This window comes from Euleptes europaea, chromosome 8 (assembly GCF_029931775.1).
Source record: "Euleptes europaea isolate rEulEur1 chromosome 8, rEulEur1.hap1, whole genome shotgun sequence".
NCBI lineage: Eukaryota > Metazoa > Chordata > Lepidosauria > Squamata > Sphaerodactylidae > Euleptes > Euleptes europaea.
The window spans coordinates 57,609,539-57,636,712 of record NC_079319.1 but is presented as its reverse complement, the minus strand read 5'-3'; the positions used below and the strand labels follow the sequence as shown (position 1 = coordinate 57,636,712).

At 41.6% G+C, this 27,174-nt stretch overlaps 1 protein-coding gene across 1 annotated transcript in view; it reads left to right on the top strand.

The window, feature by feature from the left end:
* Window positions 1-27,174, top strand: part of PIEZO2 (piezo type mechanosensitive ion channel component 2) — a 309,479-nt gene that overhangs the window by 270,398 nt on the left and 11,907 nt on the right. Inside the window, exons 38-51 of the mRNA XM_056854258.1 lie at window positions 2,922-3,092; window positions 4,190-4,582; window positions 6,023-6,281; window positions 7,080-7,268; window positions 8,922-9,171; window positions 11,700-11,832; window positions 16,110-16,257; window positions 16,355-16,569; window positions 18,580-18,738; window positions 19,900-20,047; window positions 21,296-21,484; window positions 21,644-21,733; window positions 23,629-23,801; window positions 26,110-26,229. Coding sequence (XP_056710236.1) covers window positions 2,922-3,092; window positions 4,190-4,582; window positions 6,023-6,281; window positions 7,080-7,268; window positions 8,922-9,171; window positions 11,700-11,832; window positions 16,110-16,257; window positions 16,355-16,569; window positions 18,580-18,738; window positions 19,900-20,047; window positions 21,296-21,484; window positions 21,644-21,733; window positions 23,629-23,801; window positions 26,110-26,229 — 2,637 coding nt within the window. The remainder of the gene's footprint in view (window positions 1-2,921; window positions 3,093-4,189; window positions 4,583-6,022; window positions 6,282-7,079; window positions 7,269-8,921; window positions 9,172-11,699; window positions 11,833-16,109; window positions 16,258-16,354; window positions 16,570-18,579; window positions 18,739-19,899; window positions 20,048-21,295; window positions 21,485-21,643; window positions 21,734-23,628; window positions 23,802-26,109; window positions 26,230-27,174) is intronic.

The following is a 27,174-nucleotide window of genomic DNA, read 5'->3' as shown; positions in this document are numbered from 1 at the left end:
CCCTTTAGAGGGAGGCCATTTTTCTCTTGAAAAGTCTCATGGCAGCAGGTCAGCTGTAATGTTACTGTTGTACTTCAAAATGCTGTTTCTCATATTGTCATTTATACTAGAGTTACTGGCCTGTATTCACCAATATACCAAAGACTTAAGGGCCCTAGCCTCCTAGGAACAAAATTTCAGGAGCCTCACTGGGCTGCAGTTGCCACTCCCTCTGAAGGAAACTTAAGAGCTCTCCAAGCAGCATGCTTCTGTATAGGTTTCAGAAGGAGAAGAACAACATTTTTAAAATTCTAAGATTATGGATATAGCAGTCTTATTCGGAATAGTGTGGCATCACATTCTGCTCTTCAGAACCCCCAAGAAGGTCAGGAAAAGATCCACTGCAGAACAAGAGCCATGGACTGGGGTAGAGAACTGAAGTTGTGAGAACCTTGCAGTTGTGGACAAGTTTACATCGGGACCACACAACGCAGCATACAAACAAGGATAAAAGAACATGAAAGATACTGCAGACTTGGCCAACCTGAGAAATCAGCAGTGGCTGAACATGGACTGACCCAAACAGGACACAGGGTCTTATTCCAAGACACTGAAAGACTGGACAATTCTACCAACTATTTTGTCAGATTGCACAGAGAAGCCATTGAAATTCATAAACATCAGCATAACTTTAACAGAAGAGAGTTTAAGAATGAATAAGGCTTGGCTTCCTGTCCTGAAAACCTCCAGACTAACAAAGACTACAGTCCACAATAGCCATGCGGATTAGTTTTGGATTCCACATGTTAACTGATCACTTCAGGATACAATGGTTCCACATTAACATACCACACCCTCATTAGCACATTATCTTGATACAGGACAATGATTAGCACATTACCTTTAATACTTTGCAGGACAATGACTCAGCTCAAACCCAACCCCTTTCTGACTATATATTACTCTTCCTACACACTTGACACTGAGAGACACTGTCCTTCAGTGTTACTCCTCTGAAGATCCCTGCCACAGCTGCTGGCGAAACGTCAGGAAAGAAAATACCAAGACCACTGTCACACAGCCCGGATAGCCTACAAGAACCAAAGAACTGCAGGGGTTTGAGACTAGGCCAGGCACCTTGTTTTAGGGTTGCCAACTCCAGCTTGGGAAATTCCTTGAGATTGGGAGGCAGAGTTTGGGAAACATTTTTTAATGAGGTATGCAAGCTCCATTAATTCACAGTATGACCCAGGAATCAAATTCAGATAACCTTTAATGGCATAAGATAACAATTAATATAAATTTCACTCAGACATCCAGGAATCATTCTGGGAAGCCTTTGACTGCCTCAGATATAGCCTACCCAATCCAATGCTAGCTTTTAGGGCGAGCAATATCTTCATTGCAGAGTGGATGCAAGTTGGTCAGCCACTTGGGGGGCCTGAGCAGGATTCCCCCCCCCCCGGTCTGGCCAATTAACACTAAGCTGATCCCCCATCTACTCTGCTCTGAAAATGGTAACAGGAAATTTCAGTGATGCCCAGGCATTAGTATTCTATGGTGGTGGTAGCAGTGTGGGTAAAGTTGCTTGACTGGTATGCAGTACACCTTAGGTGAACACTCTGAGATTTCGTTTGTAGGGTTAACGGGTAACCCTGAGACCCAGACTGGGGCCTCAGCATCTTCATGGACCTGGGATAAGAACCCCTTGAGGAGTGTCATTTTCCTCAACCCATAGGCCTAGTGGCTGAGGTACAGGAAGTGGCACACCTCCCTTGAGTATCATAAAGGCTTGACAAAGAAGGAAGAGCCTGAGCCTTACATAAGTGAAGGTATACAGCTCGGAACCAGGATTGCCTTGCCTGTAAGATCAGGAATGCGTAAAGAGAGGAGGCCTGACTCTTCAGCATCCCACTGCTGGCATTGTGACAAGGTCCGGGATGAGGTTTGGCCTGTGGACACCACGGATCCCCTTTGACCGATGTAAATAAATAAACTTGGCCCTTTTATTATCCCATCGCAAGGTGTCAGCTCTCCTTGGTCCACATCTTCATGTAGAAGCCTGTTACAGAGTCTTTGGTGGGTAACTCTCAAAGTGTTCTCTCAGGACAATCCACTGCAGGGTTTAAGATACCACTTTCTTTCCTTTCAAACCTCTCTCTTCATCAGAGTTTACTGTAATGTGCTTTATAGTCCTTTTCAGAAACTTTCCTTTCAGCAGTGTAACATTTGACTTTTTGATTTCCCCCTACTGTTTTATTTGATTTCCCCCTACTGTTTTTCGTCTGTTTGCATTTCATCAAGTGTTGGCTCCATAACCATAACTGATCAGAATGCTGACATGTGCCTTCATTGTCCTATCATATTGAAAAATGAAATGAGATATGGGCTTTTAACGGCATTATACTTATAGTAAGATAATATAAATTAATAGACACACATTTGGAAAACAAATTTCAATTTTAAGGTATTTCTAGATTATTCAGTTGTATTTTGTTGACATTAAGCAAAACGCTGCTTGTGTTTTTATGAATAAAATGCATGCCAAATAATATTCACAATCTATTTCTACTAAAAAGAGATTATATTTAACAGACCTTACAGGATCTGGCCCTCATACTTCTACTAAACAGCAAAAGTAGACCATTGAAGTTGAGGGTTTCAGGAAAAGGCCGAAAGGAGTTAAGAAGTTTCCTAAAGCCTTAATAACTGTTGTGAACAGGTACTCAATAAAAGATTGCCACTTACCAACTATTAATCTTATGTTGTTATAACCTAACTCTGAATTAGAACCAATGTATTCCAGAGCCAAAAAGCTCCTTATCTCCTCCCAGAACATTTTATCTCTGTCTTTGTATTGTGCATGGCCGGCAAGCACACTCCCTACTGTACCATGTAAACATTCTGGTGAAATTTAAGTTTGTAACTGTTTAACCTGCTAGCTGCTGCACCGAAGCAACCACGTTGTTATTGTCAAGGCAGTCAACCCTTGATGATATAGATGGACCAGACCTTATTCCTAAAACGAGTGAGCGTGCGCGACCAAGGCTTCGTAAAATGTACAGCATGGACATGTCCTCCTCATCTGCTGATAGTGGCAGCATCGTGTCAAGGTGCTTAACTCATGCATGCTTTGTTCACTCATTTACCCTGACCATCTTTTTTTTTAACTTTGTGTTTCAATGCAAGTAAAATTATTTATATACTCATTAGAAGCATCTTTTGCATCTTTACATTCATACTGATAGACTTGTTTGGAATTGTATGTCATTTTAATTGTTCTTTTTTCTTGTTCCTTCTACTTTCAATCTAAGGTTCGTAAACTAGATGGCTATTGTTTAAAGAGATTACAGCTTGGAATGCTGGCTTCAAATGCTAATTAAGATGGAATTTGTAGTTAGCAGTTAACATCATTTCTGACAAGTGGTTGGATCCAAAGTACCATTAGTGGAAGTCAATGAAGACACTGTTATGGGACTTACTATAATGTGAAATTGTGCTCCCCAGTTGCTGTGACCAGAATGAGTGGAGTGGGAGCAGGCCTCAGGGTAGCTTGACAGGCACAGCAACAGCAAAAACAGTTCATTCATTTTATTGTGGTCAATAGACCAAAACCAATTTAAAATTCAGGGCTCAGCAAAAACAGTTGAAATCTCTGCTTCCGTTTAGCCTCTTGCAGTTGCTACAGCCATTATCTCCCGGCATACCTGTTTTCCTCAGGTTTATCAAGGCTAGCCAGCCAAATGGGGGGAGTCACACTAGGGATCCTGGAGGTAGGCTTCAGCTCCCGTGGGTCCCAGAGGACTCGGGACACTGGCTGTTGTATTTTTGTCTTGTCAGGGGCACTAGGGCCTGGCTCAAATCTGTTGACTACAATATGCCATGATATGCTAGTGGCAGAGCTATATTGCATATGATGACATTTTCCTAAGTTAATGCTAACAGAACAGCACTGATGCCAACAGAAGGGCATCTTTGGTTCCAACACAATAAGCTTTATCATGGTTAAGACAGGAAGGGGCAGTTCCACTAGGAATGGAGTAGGAACATGCAACTCTATTGCTTTGTACACTCTTCCCTATTGCTGAAGTATGGTTAGGTATGTACCAGCACTGGCTCAACATTCAAATCCAGCAATAGAACAGAATATGGAAAAAAAATCTGTGAAATAAGAAGTTGACCAAGATATTCTTCCCCATGTTCCTGACAGTGAGGCCACCCAAATCACCATGCTGTATTCCCGTCAGGGGACAACAGAAACCATTGAAGAAGTTGAAGGGGAGGAGCACGAAGAAGGGGCAGAAACTGTATCAAGACAAGAGCATGATATGGAAGATTATTGCCTAGATTCTGAAGGAGCCGCATACACCTCTGACACAGATGTGCCCTCCTATTCTGCTTTGGATGGTATTGCTGAACCCCCTCCTTCATACAGCAAAGCTGTGAGCTTGGAACTTTTCCCCTTAGATGATTCCCAAGATGGCTCTTCTGACAAAAACCAAATGATGGTGAGCCCAGATGAACTGGAAGTGGACAAATCAGAGGATCTTATACTCCCCGCATTGACCCATGAGCTGACTGCGAGTGAACTGCTTCTAAACAAGTAAGAACATAGAGCAGCTGTATTCACAGGCACATCAATGCCTATAGAGGAAATCCTGTAATATGGATTGAGTATTCCTTATCCTGACTGATCCGAAAACCGGACCTTTTGAGCTGGCATGCAGGCATTACTCACAGGCTCTCAGCAGTGCCATAGATGGTTCAATGTACATGAAATTATTAAAATGTTTAAAATTGCATTTAGGCTATGTGTATAAAGTATATATAAAACATAAATGAATTTCATGTTTAGACGGGTGCCATCTCTAAGATATCTTATTATGTATATGCAAAAATTCCAAAATATTCCAAAATATGGAAAGATCCGAAATACGGACCACTTCTGGTCCTAAGCAGTCTGGATAAGGGATACTTAACCTGTAATGGAATGTTTTTGTTTGGCTGAATTATAAAAACACACAGCTTTTTCATTGCAATTTATTTAACACATTGATATTTACTGGTCAACCGTGAGTTTGTCTCTATCTTGTGCTTCTTCCAGGTACTTGAGCACATGGTTCTCTTCTCCTCCATTGTATCTTTATAACTATCCTGAAAACTACATTAGGATGGGCCAGGTTTGTCCTGGCAAACAGGGATTTGACCCTGTGAGTCCCAGTTCAACACTAATTGGTGTATCACACTGGTGTTTCCTTTTCTGTTTATAGAAGTTTCCTTCAAATGTAAGATATAAGTTAATTTACAATGAAATGCAGTGATTGTTTACTTCAGGGAAAGCAGGAATTTTTTTGTAGTTTTAGGCAAGATCTTCTAGGGATTTTATTATTATTATTCAATGAGGGCTGCTTCACACATTGCATAATGTTCACATGGAAGGTACACGCCATGATTTCACGCATGGGATTTTCACTGTATGTGCTACATGGATTGCGTGTAAATGTGCCTTTTATCTGACGGAGAGTCACAAGTAATTGTTGCTTTCCAGAACAAGTATGTGAATCAAAAAAATGCTATGCTCTAAAAGAATGTTGCACTTTAAAAAGCCATTATTGATTATTAACCATTATGATTATTATCATAATCTCTCTCATGCATAAATATTGCAATATTGAAAACACTGGAGGTTTAACCTCATTTCCCCACTTCTTCGGCTAGGATCCAAACATGTGTCCAAGGGCTTCTTTTCTACTTCTTGGAACAGCAGCCCCCTCCCCATGCATCACAACCTTCTTTTGAAGTTAGTTTGAATATCTTGTACTCTAATTTTAGAGGGATATCTGTAGTTTAGTTGGCTTGCTGTGTAGCATAGGAGTGTCATTCAAGAAACAGAGGCTTAAAACCCTTCAGGCTGTCATGTTGTCATGCCATGTTTTTGAGAAGAAATATCTAATAATCAATACTTAACAGATTTTTTTGCACTATTAAAATACTTATTTAAAATATTCGCTCATGAAATCACTTTCACCTTACTTTCCCATAGAATGTTTCACGATGAAGAACTAGAAGACTCAGAGAAATTCTATACTACTCAACCTCGATATTTGCTGCTTATTTATGCTCTCTATAATACACTCGTAGCCCGTTCAGAAATGGTGTGTTACTTCGTGATTATTCTTAATCACATGATTTCTGCCTCCATGATTACCCTTGTGCTTCCTATCCTTATCTTCCTTTGGGCCATGCTGTCTGTCCCAAGACCTAGCAAGCGTTTTTGGATGACTGCTATTGTCTACACTGAGGTATGTTGTCTTTCTGTATCTTTTGAGTATTGTAGTATCTTTTTTACAGCCACCCAGGAAGACTTTGTGTCAGTTACAGTAAATCTGGGTTGGAAAATGTGCAGAAACAAGCTCTGATGTACATTATGGTTAATGGGCTTAAAGATATGTAACTGAGCACAGAACTTGGTATATGGAACCCATTTCCAGCAAGTCTTCTCCACAAAAATACTTATTTTTTAATTGTAATGTGTCAACCTGAAAGGAAAACAACCCTGAATGTAAGCTGATCCCCTTAAAAATGAATGTAAGATGACCCCTTATTGACTGTAACTTGTACATCAAGTCATCTTTTTAAATAAACGGGTATTTTGCCATTAACAGAAAAGAAGAAGAAGAAGTGTTGGGGTTTTTATACTCCGCTTTTCTCTACCTTTAAGGAGTCTCAAAGTGGCTTACAATCTCCTCCCCTCCCCCTCCCCACAACAGACACCTTGTGAGGTAGGTCATGGGGCTGAGAGAGTTCAGAGAGAACTGTGACTAGCCCATGGTCACCCAGCAGGCTTCATGTGGAGGAGTGGGGAAACAAACTCGGTTCACCAGATTAGAGTCTGCCATTCCCCTTTTCTGTTCAAGCTACTTCAGTGCCTCTGCTAAACTGTACTCTGAAGTAAAACAGATCTTTTATACCACTTTCTTTCTTGCCATTTCTATCCTTGGGAGAGGCTGAGGTCTCCAAAGAACATTCCTTCTTCATTACTTATTTTTTTCAGGTTGATAGAAGGCTACTTTTCACTTGTACATTTTTATTTTGTACAGGTGACAATAGTTATAAAGTATTTCTTCCAGTTTGGCTTCTTCCCTTGGAATGGGAATGCAAATCTCGAACTCAAAAAAAATGAACCTTTGTATCCTCCCAATATTATTGGTATTGAGAAGAAAGAAGGTTATGTCCACTATGACCTTGTTCAACTACTTGCATTGTTTTTCCACCGATCCATTTTAAAGGTATTTTGAAATGTATACATGTATTATCTTTACATTAGCTTTGCTTTTTGTACAAAGTGGTATTTTTGTTTTGTTATGTAGAACTGTCAGCATACTGGACATCTGTCACATTTGGATTAGCGTTTCCATGTTATAGTTACAAGGAGATACAAGGAGACTGATATACAAGAAGAGTTGACCATATTAAACTGCAAAACACACGATGGAAAATCAGACCTGAATATGATTAGTTAAGATACTACTGCTAATGTGAAGGTGTATGCATGCCGCACTTTCAGCCCTTAGTGAGAGGGAGATATTTGTTTATATGTTTGCTTATATATTTATTTACATGATTAATTTCCCAATTTGGGGCCATAAGGTCCTCAAAGCAGCTTTCATCACTTTGAAAATGCAGTATTAAGTTTCCACCCCTTAACCCCATTCCATATGTATTCCCTGCCTCATATGTTCTGTTGGCAGCAAGGGACGCGACTCGATTCAGCGAGTCGCGCATTGTGGCCCCCGGGAGGGCTCGGGCGGGGGGCGAGGCAAGATATCACGAGAGGGGCGGCATCCGACTCGCCCTCTCGCGGGAGTTCCAAGGCCTTTCTTCGGCCTCCCAGCTATGGGAGGCGATGCGGGGGAGTGATGTCAGGGGCTACCAACATCACGTGCCCCTCCCCACAGCTTTCATCACTTTGAAAATGCAGTATTAAGTTTCCACCCCTTAACCCCATTCCATATGTATTCCCTGCCTCATATGTTCTGTTAGCAGCAATTACTGGATGGTGCATACTCCAGCCTGAAACTCAGGATTCTTGAGGGCGACATTGCAGGACTCTTTAAGGTGTAACAGTGCTGAATTAACAGCCCCTTCATTCCAGAATGTAAGATCTTAGATTTTGTGAGAGCCAAGCAAGGAGGAGATGTCTTGCCTTCAATATCTATACAAGTATCATCTTCAGACTTCTTCAGCATCCAGAGCTTAATGTTGGCCTGGATTAACCAAGACTTTGCTCTGAATCCAAGAAATTCTAGGGTACAGCACCTCTCATTTTAGAATTAAGTACTTTGATGACAACACTGTTAAAAGTGCAGTGTAGAGATACCTTTTAAAAATAATAATAAAATAAATTAAACATTTATTCAATAAAATGGTGTAGTTGTATGTTCACCTGTTTAGTGTTCTTAACATGATGGTGTGCTGCCATAAGCAGTATGTTAGGATGGCTTAATAGGCAGATATGATAACAGGAGCATCACACTTCCCAATTTACTACTGAAATTTAAAATGTTATGTGCTTTGATTTTTAGGCATTTCTGCTCTGTTAAAAAAGAGGTTTACACTAGAAAATACCTGTATTATAATATTTCTTAAAAAGACAGTATACATTGTAGTTCATCTTTAACTTCTGCAGCTGGTATACACTGCATTTATAAGGGTAGTACTTGTACAATCTTTTTCTTTCAGACATATTGATGCATTTTTAATACTCATAGTCAGTGTTTTACATAAAAAGAAGTGTATTTATTTCCTTTTATTGGGACCCACCAAAACATCACACAACAGTGAGAAAGCTTTTGAGTTCTCCAGTACTGAATGTATTGCATGTTTTTTTCTGCAAACCAATATGTATGAATAAAATCCTAGTTTATAATTGTTTCCATTAGTGTCATGGATTGTGGGATGAAGAAGATGGAGGAGGAGACTTCATCAGTAAAGATGATTCTGATGATGAGATGGTCGAGTCAGACAGGAGAGGTTCTGCTGACTCTCTGACATCAGTTAACTTGGCAGCATCTGTTGAGTCCATACATGTCCATTTCCCTGAGCAGCAAACTGCCATCCGTAGGAAAAGTTCAAGCAGTGGATCACAGCTCTCACACAGATCCAGCTTCTCTTCACACAGGTCAAAAAGAGGTATGTGGAAGGCCAACAACAACCAGACTCTAAAACTGAATGGAATATTTATATTTGCTTTCAAGTGTGAGGTGCAAACTTGGTCCCCTAGTATATGATTAAATAAAAGTGTGGCAAGTATTTAATGCAAAACTAAAACTGATTTACATGGTTATTTAATTTATCAGACAATAGTATGTTTACAAATAAATGCAAACACTTCTATGAAAATGAGAGAGCAGAACTAGGCCAAAATGAGGCAGTTGCTTTTGCAACCATGGTTTCAAACTTTCTGAACCATGAATATTTAAGCAAACAGCAGCCAATGCAAGGGGGATTTTAACCTGTCTTCTGCCCGCTACTTTCCCCACACATACAATTCTCCTTTCTCCAAAGGGACTCCAAACAAGAGAAACACTGCCCTACCATCCAGTGCTCCTTATCTGAAGTGTCTTGCCCCAAATTCACATTATTCAGCAAACACAAGGCTTGAGAAACTGTCTGCTAAAGTAACATGTAGTTCAGACCCTAGACTAAATTTTAAATTATAACTGGAAGCAAAAAGACTTGTGATAATCTGTTTGCAATATTCCACCCAATATTCTACTACAGTAGTAGAAGAAAGTAATAAATCAGCAAGCCCTCCCAAAGCATGGGCCCCTCAGTTACTCCATTTAAGACTAGTGTATAATTCTTTGTTCTTATTCCTCTCTCCATTCCAGAAAGCCACACATACAGTTGACCTGCAGTATCACTCAACGAGAGCTAACATGGTGTAGTGGTTAAGGAGTTGGACTAGGATCTGGAACACCCAGGTTCAAATCCCAACTTGTATCAAGGAAGCTTGCTGGGTGACCTTGAGTCAGTCACACACTCTCAGCCCTGACCCTGGCTAGTATTTGGATGGGAGACCTCCAGGGAATACCAGGGTTGTGTCGCGGAGGCAAGCAATGACAAACCTCTCCCAAATGTCACTTGCCTTGAAAACCCTACGGGGTCGCCATAAGTAAACTTTGACAGCAAAAATCAATCAACAATATATCTAATTCTTGTCATGACCACATCTGTGGATACTTAAATCCAGAGACTAGAGACATAAACAGACAGAACAGATCTTATTACAAAATCAAACCTGAGAAAAGCCCCAGGTTTGGGGGGAAAAATCTGAAATGTAAAACAAAACATTGAGGGGTTAACACCCACCAAAGCAATAGAAGCAGTGCCTGTACCTCTGAGATCTCAGTGGCCATTGTGGGGCTTGCTAGGCAACCTCAAGAGTATAGCCAGCGTTCAAATCTTGGTTTCTGTCAGTAAAAGACTAGGTGAGGGCGCTTTCCAGGGAGGACTCATTGGAGGCAAGCCCCACAACAACCGCTGGGTTATTTGTTACCATGAAATTTGCATAACTCACCCAGACACAGCACTGGCTATCAGATAATGTAATGCCTCACAACCCACTGAGCCTAGAGGCAGCCGCCACACAACTTGCACAACTTGGCCCATCCTGGCAGTGGCCACTACACAACTCACCTGAGTGACCTGCTACCACACACCTTCTGCAGCTGAGAGCAAGTGTGGCCTGTTGGTTAGAATGGAAGCTTGCTGGGAACCGTGCGCCAGTTACTGTCTTTCAGTGAAATTTTTTCTCACAGGGTTATTGTGAGGAAAAAATGGAGGAAAGTCGAATGATATAAGCTGCTTTGGGTCCCCACTGGGGAGAAAGGCAGGGTATAAATGAAGTAAATAAATAATAAATAAAGGTGAAGACAAGGGGGCAGATAAAAGAAAAGTTGGTTGGTGAGTGGGTAGGGAAGAAGGAATCAAGGAAAGGGAAGAGGATACAAAGGCTGCTATGAGGAAAGAAATAGAAAATAGTGGGGGGATACAGGGGGAAATGAAGTTACCCCCCCAAAAGTCCTTGCAAATTTCCCACTTGTTTATTTTTATTATTTTAATTGACAGCTCCTCAGCATGATGTGGATGGCTTTTTTTATTGTTTGGCTGCAGCTATATAGTACCTCAGATGATGGCCTAGTCCAGGGGTCTCCAACATGGTGTCTGTGTGACAATGGCACCTGCTGACACCTTTATTGCACTCACCAAGTGTTTTTAGGAAGAGGGTGGGGCTAGGTAGGGCTTCTGCCAGGCAAGGCTTCTGATTGACTACTGAAGATTTGATTGGCTGTGCAGATTTTTAAAAACGTTGCTTTGGCAGCTGCCACCACAACTCCAGGATTTACACTGTTTCTGAAGTTAAGCTGTGGCAATCATTTTGTGGCTGGCTCCGCTTCCTGCAGCAGCCACTTTGTTGCTGCACCCACCGTGCCATGCCAGAATTCCAAATGTGCCCACAAGCTCAAAAGGTTTGGGGACCCCTGGCCCTAGTCAAATAAATACTCTTTCACTGTGCATTGCTTTAAGTTGAAAGTTGCACTGTTTTGTTTGAAAATTAAATATCAATGTTGTGTTAAGATTAGTGTACCATTTTCCTGTAATATTTTCCTTCTCCTCCCCCCCCCTCACCTTCCTGCCTTTCCTGGCATTCTCAGGTAGTACCAGCACACGGAACAGCAGTCAAAAAGGGAGCAGCGTGTTGAGCATAAAGCAAAAATCAAGGAAAGAACTTCTTGTGGAAAAACTGCGAGAACAATTGATCAAAGCGAAGGCATTTACAATTAAAAAGTGAGCAATTAAAGAGTTTATCAGACTTGAGTAAAGACAGAGTTGTGCATGCAGAACAAAGGGCGAAAACGCATGGTCGCTTTAGCCTCCTTTATTCCCTGTTTCAGCCAGGATTCAGCCAGGATCAAAAGCACGTTCGGCAAAATGCATGCATTCAATCCTGGCTGAATCCTGGCTGAAACAGGGAATAAAGGAGGCTAAAGTGTCTATGTGTTTTCACCCAAAGTCATTTTACAGTAAAATATCCTTGGATGGATCTGTATGTTCCGCCTATGGGAGAACTGTGCACAGTGGCCCAGAACCTGACCATAGCTTCATATACAAGACCTCACTCTCCATGTGCATGGGCCTCATGAACCAATGTGGCAAGGTGATATCATTGCCCCATATTTACTTATTCATTTATTATTTATTAAAACATTTATATCCCACCTATATTTGTGGTTTAAGGCTGCTTACAATATTACTTTAGAAATTTCAAGATAAAACTATATCAGTCCAGGCCTCTGTTTCTGACACCACTGAATGCCTCAGGACCCTGCTGGACTGAATGGTAGAAGAACCCCATGGACTGAAGGCAGAAATAGGTCCTATTCCAGAAGCGAGTTATGAGTTTAGTGATTCATTTCTGGCATGAGACTGTGTCACAGATATACCTGTAAGAAATCAAATAAATCTCAGCATTAAAACCCTTGTAGGGAGAACATAACCAAACAGTCCAAATAGTTAATTGGAATAAATATTGCAAGCGTGTTTGAACTGAAATCTATTCTAGTTATATTTTCCAACTATGAAAGATGCATTGAAATTTGAGGAATATTGTTTACAGAACATGTAATGGGGAAAGGCTTCCCTGCGGACACACTTTGTATTAGCCCCATAAATCTCTCCCCCACTCCATTTTTTCTTTCTTTGCATATGCTTGCAAAAAATGTCTCCCCGTTTTGAATGTTTCCTCTATAACTAGGAGAACAAAGTAGTGATTCTATTGAAACACCAAAGATTCTGCATCAGAGATTAGGTTCTGCCTTTGTAACCACAGATCATGATCAGGGTCATGAACACTACCTTTGATACCAACAAAAATATGAAAAAACTAATGTATAAATTAGTTACAAAGTCTTCTGTAGTGTACCTATTTCAACATAAGCAAGATAAGAAGTGACTTATTGTTGCTGTAATGCATAGGGTACTTAGTGGGAGGCATTTCATGTGTTTGTCTAATTCTCTTTTAAAGCTAGCTACACCAGCAGCCATTACTTCATCTTGTGGCAGTGTGAGAAGAAGCACTCACTTTTGTATGAAGAAGCATTGTCTAGAGGCTCAGGGTTGGGCAGTCACAACCGATAAATAGAGGCTCCTCCCCTGGAGGCAGGCAGGGTCATTAACCTTTGGTTAACTTCTAGTGGGAGGAGCTTCTCCGTCAATTTCCCAGACCACTCCAAAAGCCATGCATCTCCTAGTAACATTAAGAACTCCAACAGCCAGTGATCAAAACATTACTGTAAGAGAGCAGGAGGAAACAAATTAGAGGCTGTGCCCCACAATTATCCCCCTGAAACTCTGACAGTAGGGAGGGACTGACTGCCTGATCCTAGGATGGCCTCAGCGAGAAAGACAAATTATATATATTACCAAATAATAATAATCCTAGGACCACTGAGAAAGGGATTTCATAGTAACTGAACAAACTTTCTATTCTCCAATGGTCCAGGGTGGACCAATGGATCATACAAAAGCAGTGTACCCCAGGGCGGGCCAAATGGACAGAGCTAGTTGAAGGACTCTCCTTCCTGTCAAAGCGAGGATGTTGTGAGAAAGGATGCAGAGAACACCATGCAGCTGCCCACAGACCAGCTCTTAAGAGAGGAAACTTTATGCAACTGGGATGGCTGTTCCCTTAAGAGAATGAACTGTAACCACCACCAGCATTCTAGCCTGCTAGCCCAAAGAAATACTCCCCCTAATCACCCATCCCAGGGTGGACACCCAAGCCCTGGAATCAGAGGGAATCTCCAAAGGAGACAAACAGGGGATTGGGCTGTCTCAGGACTTAAGTCCTATCCATATGCGACTCAAGACTCTTCAGCATCCCAGCAATGCCGCTCCCTTTCCTGCAGCTGTTTGGGAGAAGAGCAAAAGGAGGGCAGAACATTCTGCTCCAATTTGGTATAACAAAAATTGTCTTTGGGAATAAAGGCCAGATCAGTTCACAGGACACCTTGTCGTTGAAAGACAGACGGTCTTAAGCCACAGCAAGAGCATGAAGCTCAGAGAGCCCTTCGGCTAATAAAATTCCCACTAAGGAAAAAGATTTTGTGGGAGTTCCTTCAGTCAGTTTATTGAAACGGTCCAAGACAAGTCAAAATATTCGTCACATGTACAGAAAATAGAAATATGTTCCTTCAGTCAAATATTCATGAGATGCTCTGGAGAGGCGCTTGAGAACCGTACTCAGGTGCCACATGGGAACCTATGGGCTATTGGGAATTAGACAGACCTATGGACTATTGGGAGTTAAACAGACAGCCCCTCAGGGGAACCTCTTGGCAAGTGGACAGTCAGAAAAACCTTGCTCTTCCTTAGCAAATGGTCGCCATCACTTTCAGCTGTGGGTACTGGCATTTAGGACTTTATCTGGTCTAACTAGGAGAAAACCCCAAAGGAACCAGTAGCCTGTGCCTTCAGCGGATCAAAAGGCTTCTCCCCACACCAGGAACAGAAGACTTACCAAGTGTGATAATACACTGGATTGGTGGATCTCCTTCTTGCAGCTACTAGTGAGTCAGTGCTTTGGACAGAATAGCCTTTTTTCCAAAACTGCTGTTGCTCAGCCACCAGGCTGTCAGTTTAGCAGAACTGTTTGAGGAAGAAAGATAGGCCCCAATTTAAAAAGTGCCTTTTGTTCTGGAGTCCCCAAGGAGGCCAGAAAGACCCCTGAATCAGAACTGCCTGCCTCCAGGGGAGGAGCCTCTTTTTTTCTTTTCTTTCTTTCCCCCTGTTCTTAGACCGAGGTCTTGAACAGTAAAACCATAAAACTTAAATAAGACCCACCTCTAAAAACGCATCCCTTTATCTCTTCTCTGCAGCCTCTAAAAAAAGAATAACAAAATAAGTACACCGAGGGTCAGAGTCCTCTAAGAGGAACTGAACCTTTTGCTCCAAAGGTACCCCAGAAGATGTGGACTATTTATTAAAACATGGTATAATCCATTTCAGCCTAAGTTGGTATACATAAGGATAATGCAAAAGGATATGTACCAAGGAATCCACTGACTGAAGCGGGCAGGGATACAGCCGTTCTGAAAAAGGGATCTTTAGCATACGGCCTAGCAAAACCACTGAAAAAGGTCAATTAAATCTTGAATGCATAAAGATTCTACATAACTTTGGACTAATCAGAGAATCCAGATAGGAAGGAAGATTACCCTTAGATAACAGGCCCAGAGCAAGTGGAGAACATGTCCTCCAAGCATCAAAATGAATGTAACTCTTATCTCTAGCATAGATCCGTTTGGCCACATGTTGTTTACATTGGTCTACAGAAGAAGAATAAAGGTCTTCCACTTTCAAATTTATAAGTGATAGCTTATGTTCAAAATGCTGGAGCCAGGGAGCATTATAAGAGTCCTTGAGGGTTAAACTTACCAAGCTATCCTCCGGGGCCTCAAAAATAGATGAAACCTACAATTAAAGGCACATACCCAGGCACAAGCTTCTATTGAGTTAAGACCAAACTCATAACGAAGGGCTGATGATGAAATGCTCCTGGGGAGCCCTCCAATTGCTCAAAGGAATAAGGACTCTGTGGAATTGTCTACAGCCGAAATCCATGTAGGGACACAGTACAAAGGTTGCGACATCACTATTGAGTTAGACTAATAGCTGCTGGGATATAATGTGCCCCATTAGAGAGAGAAAAATCACAAAATTGCCTTCAGAGTAGTTGTAGACTTCTGAGCGGCCAATTGTTTATGACATCTCCAGGACAAGGTGGAGTGGGGGAGGAGCCTCTACACACTGGTTGTGACTGCCCCAGCCTAGGATCACTGAGAAAGGAGTCTCACGCTAAGTGAACAGACTTCCCACTTGCTTTTGTCTTTCCTGAATCTACTGTCCATCACCATTGTTACATGCACACAAGTTCTGTATGGGTTCAGATGTTAGCAACTGATCATTAAACCGATGAATAAAATCCTACCTCTGATCAATCAAAGAGCATGGTTCTTTACATAGCTGCTTTTTTAAGTGAGATGGTCATTTTTCTGTCATTTCAGGACACTTCAAGTGTACGTGCCAATCAGACAGTTTTTCTACAATCTCATCCACCCAGATTACAGTGCTGTGACAGATGTTTATGTCCTGATGTTCCTGGCAGACACTGTAGATTTCATCATCATTGTGTTTGGATTCTGGGCCTTTGGGGTATGTCTTTGAATGAATCTGCTGCAGATGATGGTCCACCATGTTCAATAAGAGAATTCGTTCTGTGTTTCTTACTGTGCCCTTTTTTCCTTCCCAGAAACACTCTGCAGCAGCAGATATTACGTCTTCATTATCAGAGGACCAAGTGCCGGAAGCCTTCTTAGTGATGGTGCTCATTCAGTTTGGAACCATGGTAGTAGACAGGGCACTTTATCTCAAGAAGACTGTCATGGGAAAAGTCATCTTCCAGGTCATCCTTGTTTTTGGTATACACTTTTGGATGTTCTTTATATTGCCTGGAGTGACAGATAGGTAAATGCTTTTGAAGTATATTATTTAAATGGTTTAATTTAGCAGCGTTACATCCACTGTCTTAAAGAGGTGTACAGATTCTAAACAAACAGGAAAGATACAAGCAGGGAACCTGCAAGAATTTGCATCGGGGCATCTCGTTTTTCCTCCTCCTCCACTGTTTTCTATTTCCCTTCCCTGAAGAAACTCAGGTTCAAACCCCAGCTCTGTCATAGAAGCTTGCTGGGTGACCTTGCACTAGTCACACTCTCTCAGCCTAACCTATCTCACAGGGATGTTGGGAGGATAAAATGGAGGAGAGGAGAAAAACGTAAGCTACTTTAGGTCCCCATTGGAGAGAAAGCTGGAGTATAAATGAAGTAACTTAAAGAAATGAATGAATAAAAGCTCCTATCGCTTCTTCCCTTTTCCTGCTTCCTTCTCTCCTTCCCCATGTACCTGCCTTTATCTGCCCCCCATCTTTAGCTTTCTCTCCTTCCCTTCCCCCTAGCAGTCTCTACTTGGGAAAACTTTGGGCCAGTTGCACAGTGCCAGCTGCTGGGCTGGGTCCAGTTGTGTAGATTTGTGGGGGACACCCCACTTTCCCCTGTACCCCTTTCCCCACACTACTTCCTCTTTCCCTCCTCCTGGCAACCACCATATCCTCACCTTTCTCTTTCACCTGCTTCCTTCTTTCCTTCCCACACACCAACCAACCCACATTTTTTCAGTCCACCATCTTCAGCTATATTTTTTATTCTTTTACTTCATTTATACCCTGCCTTTCTCCCCAGTGGGGGCCCAGAGTAATTTACACCATTGTCCTTTCCTCGATTCTATCCTCACACCAACCCTGGAAAGCTGTTGCTGAGGTTCAAGGACCTTCCAGAAAAATATACCATGCAGCACGGTGGGAGAGAGGGCAATCCAGCGGAGACGGCAAACTGGGTGAAATCACTTTATTCCAATTTTTATGGTCTTTTGCTCTGTTTACCAAGCTTGTGTTTCTCATGCAATTGTAAGGCGAGGTGGTTTAGGCAATTCAGTTACCCTTCCTTGATGCATTCCCTCTCCATGCTTCTTGGCATATTGTTCTGTGGTCCCCATCCCTCAAGAATAGCTTCTCAGGCACACTTGGGGCTGCTGAGGGGAAGGCGAGACTAAACTGTATCCTTTTCTGTATCATTCAGAAAGAAATATGAGGTTGTAATGCCCCAACACACAAAACAGGGACCTAAAGAAAGCAAACTTTTTCCAAAACCAGCAAATTATGTAGGGTTGTATCCTACCAGTATTTCTACTCAGTCTTGCCTGATTCTCCTCCTCACTGCAACCTCCATCTTGCATAGCATTGGTCCATGTACATCCTATCGCCCCCCAGCAGAACTTGGTAGCTGAAAGAGACCCTTTCTTCCTCTGTTTGAAAAGCTGGCAGGATCCAACCTGTAGAATCTTTCATTCATCTTCTACAAGTTTACTGTAGAAAGTTCAGGAAAATTCTCTTTAATGCACAGTTGACTTTTCCATTAATAATTATATTGTAGTTTATAGTATTGTATTGGTTTTTTTTTTTTTTTTTACTTTTTAAGCTGCCTTGAGCAGTTTTCTGGAAAGGTGGCATATAAATTTTCTAAATAAATAAATAATTCCCCAGCATTTTTATATTAATTGCCAAAATAGATTAGGAGTATTTCTGATTTTTTTTTGTGCTGAACATTGGAGTCTTCCTCCACAGTGATTTGAAGGGGGTTCAAATCACTGTGGAGGAAGACTCCTATGTTAAGCACAAAAAAATCAGAAATACTCCTAATCTATTTTGGCAATTAATTCTGGCTTCCATCTTCCCCTTTTTGTTCTAACAGCAGCTATCCAAAAAGAGACAACCTAAACTTAGGGACGGAGCTTCAAAAGTATCATCCAGTGCAGTGATAAGAGAGAGAGATTGACAAGTATTGTTTGGATTACAGGATTGTTTCAGAGTATGAATGTATAAAACTCATGTTCTTTCCGTCTCTTTAAATTACCTTACAGGAAATTTAGCCAGAATATAGTTGCACAACTATGGTATTTTGTGAAATGTGTTTATTTTGGATTATCAGCATATCAGATACGCTGTGGCTACCCAACCCGTGTTCTTGGAAATTTCCTCACAAAAAGCTATAATTATGTAAACCTCTTCTTATTTCAAGGGTAAGGGTCTGTCTATCCATGCATACATAGACTCTGTATTTTTTCCTTTGTTAATTTCTCCTGTTCTTTTTCTTCAACCCCCCCCCTTTTTTTTTACATTTGACACCTTAAGGTTTTCTTTTCATTGGGAGTTCTGGTTGTTTACAGTGCGATCCTAAGGGGGGGGGCAAAAGGCTTTGGAGGCTGTGTGACCCCTGTGCCAGTGTGCCACTTGTGCCATCCAAATGAGCACTCATGCTGGCGCCAGGCCACTTATGCCGGTGCCAGGGAGCAATGCAGCAGCGCAAGGGATAGGCACCAGCACAACCTTGGCGGCAGCACTCCTCTGGCGCCAGCATAAGTGGCCCGGCGCCAACGTACATGCTCATCTGGTGCAGGGGCTTGTGCTGGCGCCAAAGGGGGCATTCCCTGGGGCGAGGCTGACATTAGTCAGCTCCCTAAGCCCTTTTGCCCTGGGAATGCCCATTTCTGCTGGCGTGAACGTATGCCGGGAGAAATGGTGGCGTAGCCCCATGAAACTGCATGCTACAATTCCACGGGGATTTGAGGAATCTTCCTGCGTGGCTTGTTCACCTTGGTGCAGCAAACTGCTCAGGAGGCAGCCTGGCTGCACTGTGGCTACACCAACCCTGGCCACGGTGAAACTACCCCCCCCTTTGAATTATACTGCCCATGTGGTTAATCGATGAACATTAATGAACTATTGTTTAAATAGTTCATCATTTAAAAAACAAGATTTCATGAATGGTGGAAAGTATAACGAATCTTGTAACATCTGTTAAAGCTGCCCACTTTATTTATTTATTTAATTCATTATGTCAAGACATCCAATGCTGTTACAATTTAAAATTTAAAAAGGCAAAACAATAAACTGTAGAAATTGTCTCAGGCCATTGATTGTCATCTCAGTATGAACTGGCCTCTCTTGCTTTCCCTTTAGGACACAAGTTTTGAAGTAGCTCTAGGAAACATGACCGGGTGGGGGGGCTGCCTGAACTGTTTTTTTTCCTCAGGCCCTTTGTGGTTCCTTCAGGAGCTGATGGCATGAGGTCCGTGTATCAAATTGGTTAAGAATCTGCAAATAATCTGAAATTTTACATTAGATACAATATTGTGCTTTAAGGTAAAGCTGGTTACCTACATTGATCTATCTATGTTTAGATTCCGACTGGTTCCATTTTTGACTGAGTTGAGAGCCGTAATGGACTGGGTTTGGACAGATACTACATTAAGTCTTTCTAGCTGGATATGTGTTGAAGATATTTATGCCCATATATTTATCCTGAAGTGCTGGAGGGAATCTGAAAAAGTAAGAAAAATGTTTGTTGTGAACGAATTTTTTCCCCTTTGCATCCCCTATAATAAGGATAGATCATATTGTATATTAAAGAATTATAATCATAAAGGGGAAAGTATCTCTACACAAAAATTTGACTGTACACAAGTGTAGAAATAGTGAGAGCAAGCATGACATTAAATAAAAGCAAACGAAAATAAAACAAGTAGAACAGCAGTGGTGCAGATGGAGATGAATACTCCAACCCCCCTCTCACACACAAATGGGTCTATTCTGATAATGTTGGAAAATAAAAAGGTCTTCAACTGACACAAAAAATGATAATCCATGCTACTCATATGGGGATATTTTGCCCATAAAGTTTGAGGACAATAATTCTACTGAAAAAATGCAGTACAGTGATTATCAGCAAAAATTAAAATTAAGGGCCCAGAACGCAGAATTGTTTATCTACTGACATATTCAGACCACACAACCCAAAACAGAGGAACAAAGAGAACCCAGAGGGGGTTGCCAGGGGGAGGAGAGAGCTCCAGCTGGGCTGGGGGGGGCAGCTGCTCAGCCACACCCTCACCTGTGTTTGAGGCACAGGAACACCTTCCTGCCTTCAGGAGCCTGCTGCTTCCAGAGGAAGGAGAGAGAGCTTCAGCCCAGGCTGAGGGAAACTAGCTACTCATCCCTGCCCTCCTCTGTGCCTGGGGCAGTGACAGAGGGAGAGGACTGTCAATTTATGTCACGTTTGAGGTGCTTTCTATTGTATACTACGGTTTGTTCCTTATTCTGTCCTCTTTATACAGAGCCCAGACTTAAATTCCTTGGAGCGATTCTAGAGGGCCTAAATCTTTCTCCAGATCCAGAGAAGCTGCTCTTTCTCCTATCAGACACCAATCCTGATGTTTCCTACAAAGTGTCACTCTTTGCTTTAGCAGCTAAGAAAATCAGAGCTAAAGCTGTTTTTAATCAGGGAACTTAACATATTTAAATACGAGTTTCTTGAGGGTCAGACTGTTTTAAAGTTATTTTAATGTTATTTAATGATATTTTTATGTTATTTTAATGTTTTGTATGGTGGATCGTGATGGCCTTCGGCCACAGACAATAAACTTTATCACTATCACTACTACGGTTTGTTTAGTTTGATTTGGTTATTGTAAACTGCCTGGTCCTGGTTTGTGGGACAAAGGTAAAATACACATAAATAAATAAATAACGCAGAGAGAAATATTCTTCTTAATTTTTTTTTACTTTTGCCTGTTTCAGAGATATCCCCAGCCAAGGGGCCAGAAGAAAAAGAAGGTTGTGAAGTATGGAATGGGTGGCATGATTGTCGTCCTGCTGATTTGTATTGTCTGGTTCCCGCTGCTCTTCATGTCTCTAATCAAATCTGTTGCAGGGGTCACAAATAAACCTCTTGATGTTTCCATTTCAATAACGTTAGGAGGTTATCAGGTACAAGCAAAACCAAATCCAAAATTACACATTTCCCCTGAATATTTATGCTAATTTTTAATTAATGTGGGGCTTATGTTTTGGTTTAAAAAAAACCTTTTGATTTTTAAATTGAAACGTTTGAAGAAAAAACTGCAGCTATATATTATTGTTTTCCAGCCTATATTTACAATGAGTGCTCAGCAGAGTCAACTCAAAGATCTGGAAGGAGCACAATTCAGCAAATTTAGAAGGAGTTTTACAGAAACTGTAAGTAATTTTCTTTTGTAAGAACTTGGTGCACTTTCAGATATTACACGTTGTTAATGTTATTTTTTCATAATGGGTGATGTTTTTGAAATAATTGCAACGTATACTTGACCAGAAGAACAGTGATGCTCAAACACAGCTAGTTGTGTGCAGCCCATGGGATCGAAAGAGCTCTGTAATACTGCAGCGTTCATAGGTTTCTTTTAGATTCCAGGGGAGAACAGAGTCAAACCACACACACTAATGTTAGGCATACAGATTGAACCAGTTCATTAAGCAGGGAAGGGACCTCAGTGGTAAACCATCTGCTTGGCATGCAGAAGGTCCCAGGTTCAATCCCTGGCATCTCCAGTTAAAGGGACTGGGCAAGTAGGTGATGTGAAAGACTTCAGCCTCAGACCCTGGAGAGCCGCTGCCAGTCTGAGTAGACAATACTGACTTTGATGGACTGAGGGTCTGATTCAGTATACGGCAGCTTCATGTGTTCAATAGTATATAACATCTTAGCACTAGCTAAGAATCAAGTAATGTGCATCATGTTACTTCATCCACAATGATGTGGTGCTCTGAGAGTCTACTGAAGTGGCCAACTGTTTTACTTCCCTGGCAGAGAATGATGTCAAGTTCCACAAGAGTCACAAGGAAGCAGAAACTCATGGTTATGTCCCACCTTACTCCTGCTGTGTCGGAGAGCATTGAATCAGGTGCTTTCGGTTGCACCTTAACTTTTAGTGATGGTTTCTCTCTGTTGCTCTGAATGCTAATGGCTCCCCTTAAGCAAATACTAGAACATATTAAATCACAACACAAACAAATAGCACATTCCTTATCCACGCTAACAATATAATAACAACCAAAAATCGGCCAGAGCTACTCCATTTAGCAGAAGTTACTTTTAAGCTAAAGGTGTAACTGTGGGGGAAATGGGAAATAGGACAGAGGAGAAGTGGAATCCGTTGACAGAGATGTCCAGTCTTCCAGATGTGAGGCCTAAATAGCAGAGAGGAGCAAAGTGCTAACTCAATGTGTGGTGCAGATAGTTTGGAAAATAAAGGGAGGTAGATCACGATGGGGAGCAAAGATATACCTTTCCTAGTCTGCGTAGAAATCAGATGAAAGAAGGAAGGATCCAGTGTATTTGGAGCCTGAGTTGTAATCCAATTTCTATCCAGGATCAGACTCCTATTTTTGTCGCTGAAGCCAGATTAGTTATACTATTTTAGCCCATAGGATAACATGGGTTCTTTTAAGAAAATATAGTATTGCATCAGAGGGTAAAGGAATTGCTTAGGAATTGAGTGAATTATTGGGAGAAGACTATACAAATGGGAGTGTGCATACTGAATTAGCAGGGAAGGGCTACAGAAAAGGAAGTTATTCACTGAATTATAATTACAAATTACAAAACTGGCGACATGTTGCTGAGTCATATATTTGACGGGAAGGTTTGAATTGGAGGTTCCAGGCTGTCACAGGGCACTTAAGATCCCTGGGGAGAGAGTTTTGGCACCACTACTGAGAAGGCTGTCTTGCAGGTTGCCACCCATCTATTCTCAGAAGGTGGGGGCACCTGTCGCAAGGCCTCCAAAGATGACTGAACAGGTTGATTCATAAGGGAGTACGCAGTCCTTCAGGTGTGTTGATCTTAAACCATACAGGTGCAACTGGACTCTTGCTCTTTTCTACTACTACAGACAAACAACACAGCTACCCATCGTGATCTGCTTCACCTATTGTCCTAGTTGTGTACATACAGTTTCTTCAAAGCACCTTCCTGTGATTCTTTTGAAGGCACTGAAGAATAAAGTTTTGGCAAAGCATCCTCCTACCAATAATATCTTACCAATTATTATTTATCTTCCTTTTTCATTCATCTTCCTATTTCATTTATTTAGGCTGCTTTGCAATTTATAGAGAATTATGGTATTGAAGATATAACAATTGCACATCTAGAAGGCAATTCAAATTCCTTGTGGACCATCAGTCCTCCCAGCAGAAGGAAAATGATAGATGAGCTCAACAAAACAGACTCTCCATTTACTCTGGTCGTTTCATGGAGTGTTCAAAGGTACGGCTTCACCAGCAGCATATATGGTTACCATCATTGGTCTACTGACAGTGTTCTGCAGGGTTCATCTCTTTTATTCCCAAGTTTCCTTACTATCAGGTGCAGGACAAGAGCCAGATGCTCTTAAGAGTTTTAACTATTTATTTAACAAGAAAGTTAAATGAACCTGAAAATAGAGCATCCAAGTGGTTCCATGAATGCTCTTAAAAAGAAAAGTGAGTCTCGCAGTTCAAAGGGCACAGAATTTTAAGATTCAGTTGGCTGATCCTGAGCAGTACAAATGTTGCCAACCAACCTCCATCTCTCTGATTTTTTAGATCTCCTAAGGCATTTCCCTCACAAGATTTCATTGATGAGTAGGACTACTGTAATAAATATTAATATTGTGTCATATTTTATTTGGTTAGATAAATACCTAAATAAAAATAATTTTCAAAACTTTCTTACATTCCTTTCAGCAAGAATTTCTTAAGGCACATTACAAAATGAAATAAAAACAACTTCAGCAAATAAATACAACAGGTTCAAAACAACTGCAAACACATGCTCTGGGGTACTTTCCACTCCCCCTCCTTTCCACTTTTTCCACTAGATTGGCTAGTATTATTTCTCTCCATTTTCAACAAGTGAAATGTCCATCCAGGACAGGCAGGCAGATCCATCTTCTCTTTCCCCCACTCTACAGCTGGAAGCCATCAAAGCCAAGTGGTTCCAGACTGCATCAGAAGCAACAGGCAGAGCCCCACCCCCTCAACTGCAGACTGATGGAGTAGGTCCCTTTAGTTGGATCTGGCTGGCCTAGAGTGCTCTAGGAGGAAGCTCCAAGCAGGGGCTTCCTTTCACGGCACTGCTCAGGTGCAGTTGGCCCCAGACTGCACTGCAACATGGGATAAGCAAGCCAACTGTTCTTTCCCACTACTGCTCCTCCTCCACAATGTTGGCGCACCAGGAACATTCCTGATGAGTTTAAATGATCAGTCAACTCCTGTTATACACTGGCAGTCTGAGGCAAATAACAATATATTTATTTTATATGCACCTATTCATACCGGTAATATGTATGTATGTATGTATGTATGTATGAAGACATTTATATCCAACCTTTTCTCATGGTGTAAGGCAGCTTACAATAATAGCTAAAACATTTTCAGTTAAAACAAAAAAATAAAACAGCTGGCCCCAAACCTCTCCACCTCTCCTCCCTACCATTCAACCCCCCTTGACAGCCCTGACAAACAGGCAGGCATTGCCGCACCTCCTGAAGATCTCCAAGGATACGGGCCCCCACCTTGTCAGGGAGCCCTTTCCACAGAGCAGGAGCCGTGATGGAAAATCCCCAGGCTCTGGTTGATGTCAGATGGACCACCCTAAGTGGTGGGATGGCCAACAGATGGCTGATGCCTGATGACCATAGTTGGTGGACAGGTCATATTGAAGGAGATGGTCCTTCAAATATGTGGGTCCCAGTTTGTGAAGGCTTTAAAGGTCATAACCAGCACTTTGAATTGAACACAAAACCAGACTGGCAGCCAATGTAGCTGTTTTAAAATGGGCAGGATATTCCCAGGGCAGCTAGTCCCTGACAGTATTTGGGCTACTGCATACTGGACCAGTCGTAATTTCCAGATTGTTTCAAGGAAAGCCCCATGTAGAGCACACTGCAGTAACAGTGAGGTTACAGAAACATGGATCAGCATGGCAAGATCGGCTGAGTCTCTGTAACAAGAGAGTTGATGAATTAGATGCAGCTGATAGAAGGCATTCCTTGCCACCATGCCAACTTGCTTTTCAAACAGCAAGGCAGGGTTTATGAGCACCCCCAAGATCTTAACCTGCTCTGAAAAAGCCAATGTCACTCCATCTAGGACAAGTGGATTCAGTCCATCTAAAATATCAACCTTCCTGACCAGCATTACCTCTGATTTGTCGGGATTCGGCTTCAATTTGTTCTGCCTTAGCCACCTGACTACAGCCTCAAAACACCAGTTCAGAACCAAGACAGAAGCATCTGGAGGCTTGGATAATGAAATATAGACTGCGTATCATCGGCATGTGGATGACACATAACCCCAAAACTCCAAACAGTCTCATTTAGTGGCCTCACTTATAATTCAATAAGTGATCAGAGTGCCATACTTTCTAATAATTCAACAACAAACCTATAAAAGATGGCAATATTATTCCCAGATGAGCATTTACAGTTTAAATACCAACTGAAATTTAAATAATGTTTTGCCATTATGTATTATGCTTTGTCCAAATTTTGTGATTACATACCGTGAATTCTGTTGATGCCTTTTTATTAAAGAAACCTCTCCCTTGGAGCAAAAGCAGAAATAGCATCGTCTAAACAGTTGTTTCTCCTTCCTAATGAAACAAGAACCAAACTTGCTAAAATGATGGAGGACACAAAGAGTGTGGAAAATGTGTAAGTTTCTTTTCATTTTGACTTATATTTTTTTTCTTTTAATCAAAGCTAAAAATTACTGTCAAAGATAGAACATTTTGGAGGACTTTCATTCATAGGGTCGCCATGAGTCGGAAGCGACTTGACGGCACTTAACACACACACACAAAAATTACTGACCAGCGCTCGTACGAACCGCTATCGTTTATGATCAAAGGATATTTCCATCTATTTCAGTAAGATTAGCAGTTAAGGAAGAGTTTATTATTTATGCTCATTCTTAAAACACCATTAAAATTATGCATTATGGTTGCAGTATTTAATGAAGGAGGTCTCAATTCCCCAAATCTTTGTGTTCCATTTTCTGTTAATTCAGAGGTTCTGCTTCAATTCTCTCACTCAGTGTAAGAGCAGCATCCAAGTAGTTTTCATGCTTGGCAGAGATTGGAGGACTTTTAGAAGGACTAAGGGGTGCTTTCCCCACAATCCTGGCATTATGTGATAATGGCTTCCCCCTTCTCCTTTTCTCCTTGGTGCCTGTACTTGGGGCAGAGAGCATGACACACCAGTGAAAGATCTTTGGACTTCCAATAGAGTGAGTTCTGAAAGGCCGTCTTTCAGGGAGGAGGGAAGATGCAAAATCAGTAGAGGTGAATTCCACAATTCACCCTGAATTTAATAGCTTACTGGACAGTTTGACTCTTCTGAACTGAGTTCTTGTATGCTTGTAATGAAAAAAAAAAGTTTGTCTTTAACTTTTGACGGGTGCACTTATTGCTGCTGTTGACACTGTGAGCTTTGTCATTTCAGTTTGCTGGTGGGAAAGGGGTAATGCATGCGGTAGTACTTAGCGTCGCTGCCACCACTCATCTGATTAGTACTTTCAAATACAAGCAAGCTAATTATGTGTTTGGTAGCTTCATACTCCAGTTGCTAGAAAGGGCCTTTATAGTTGTTGATGTGGGT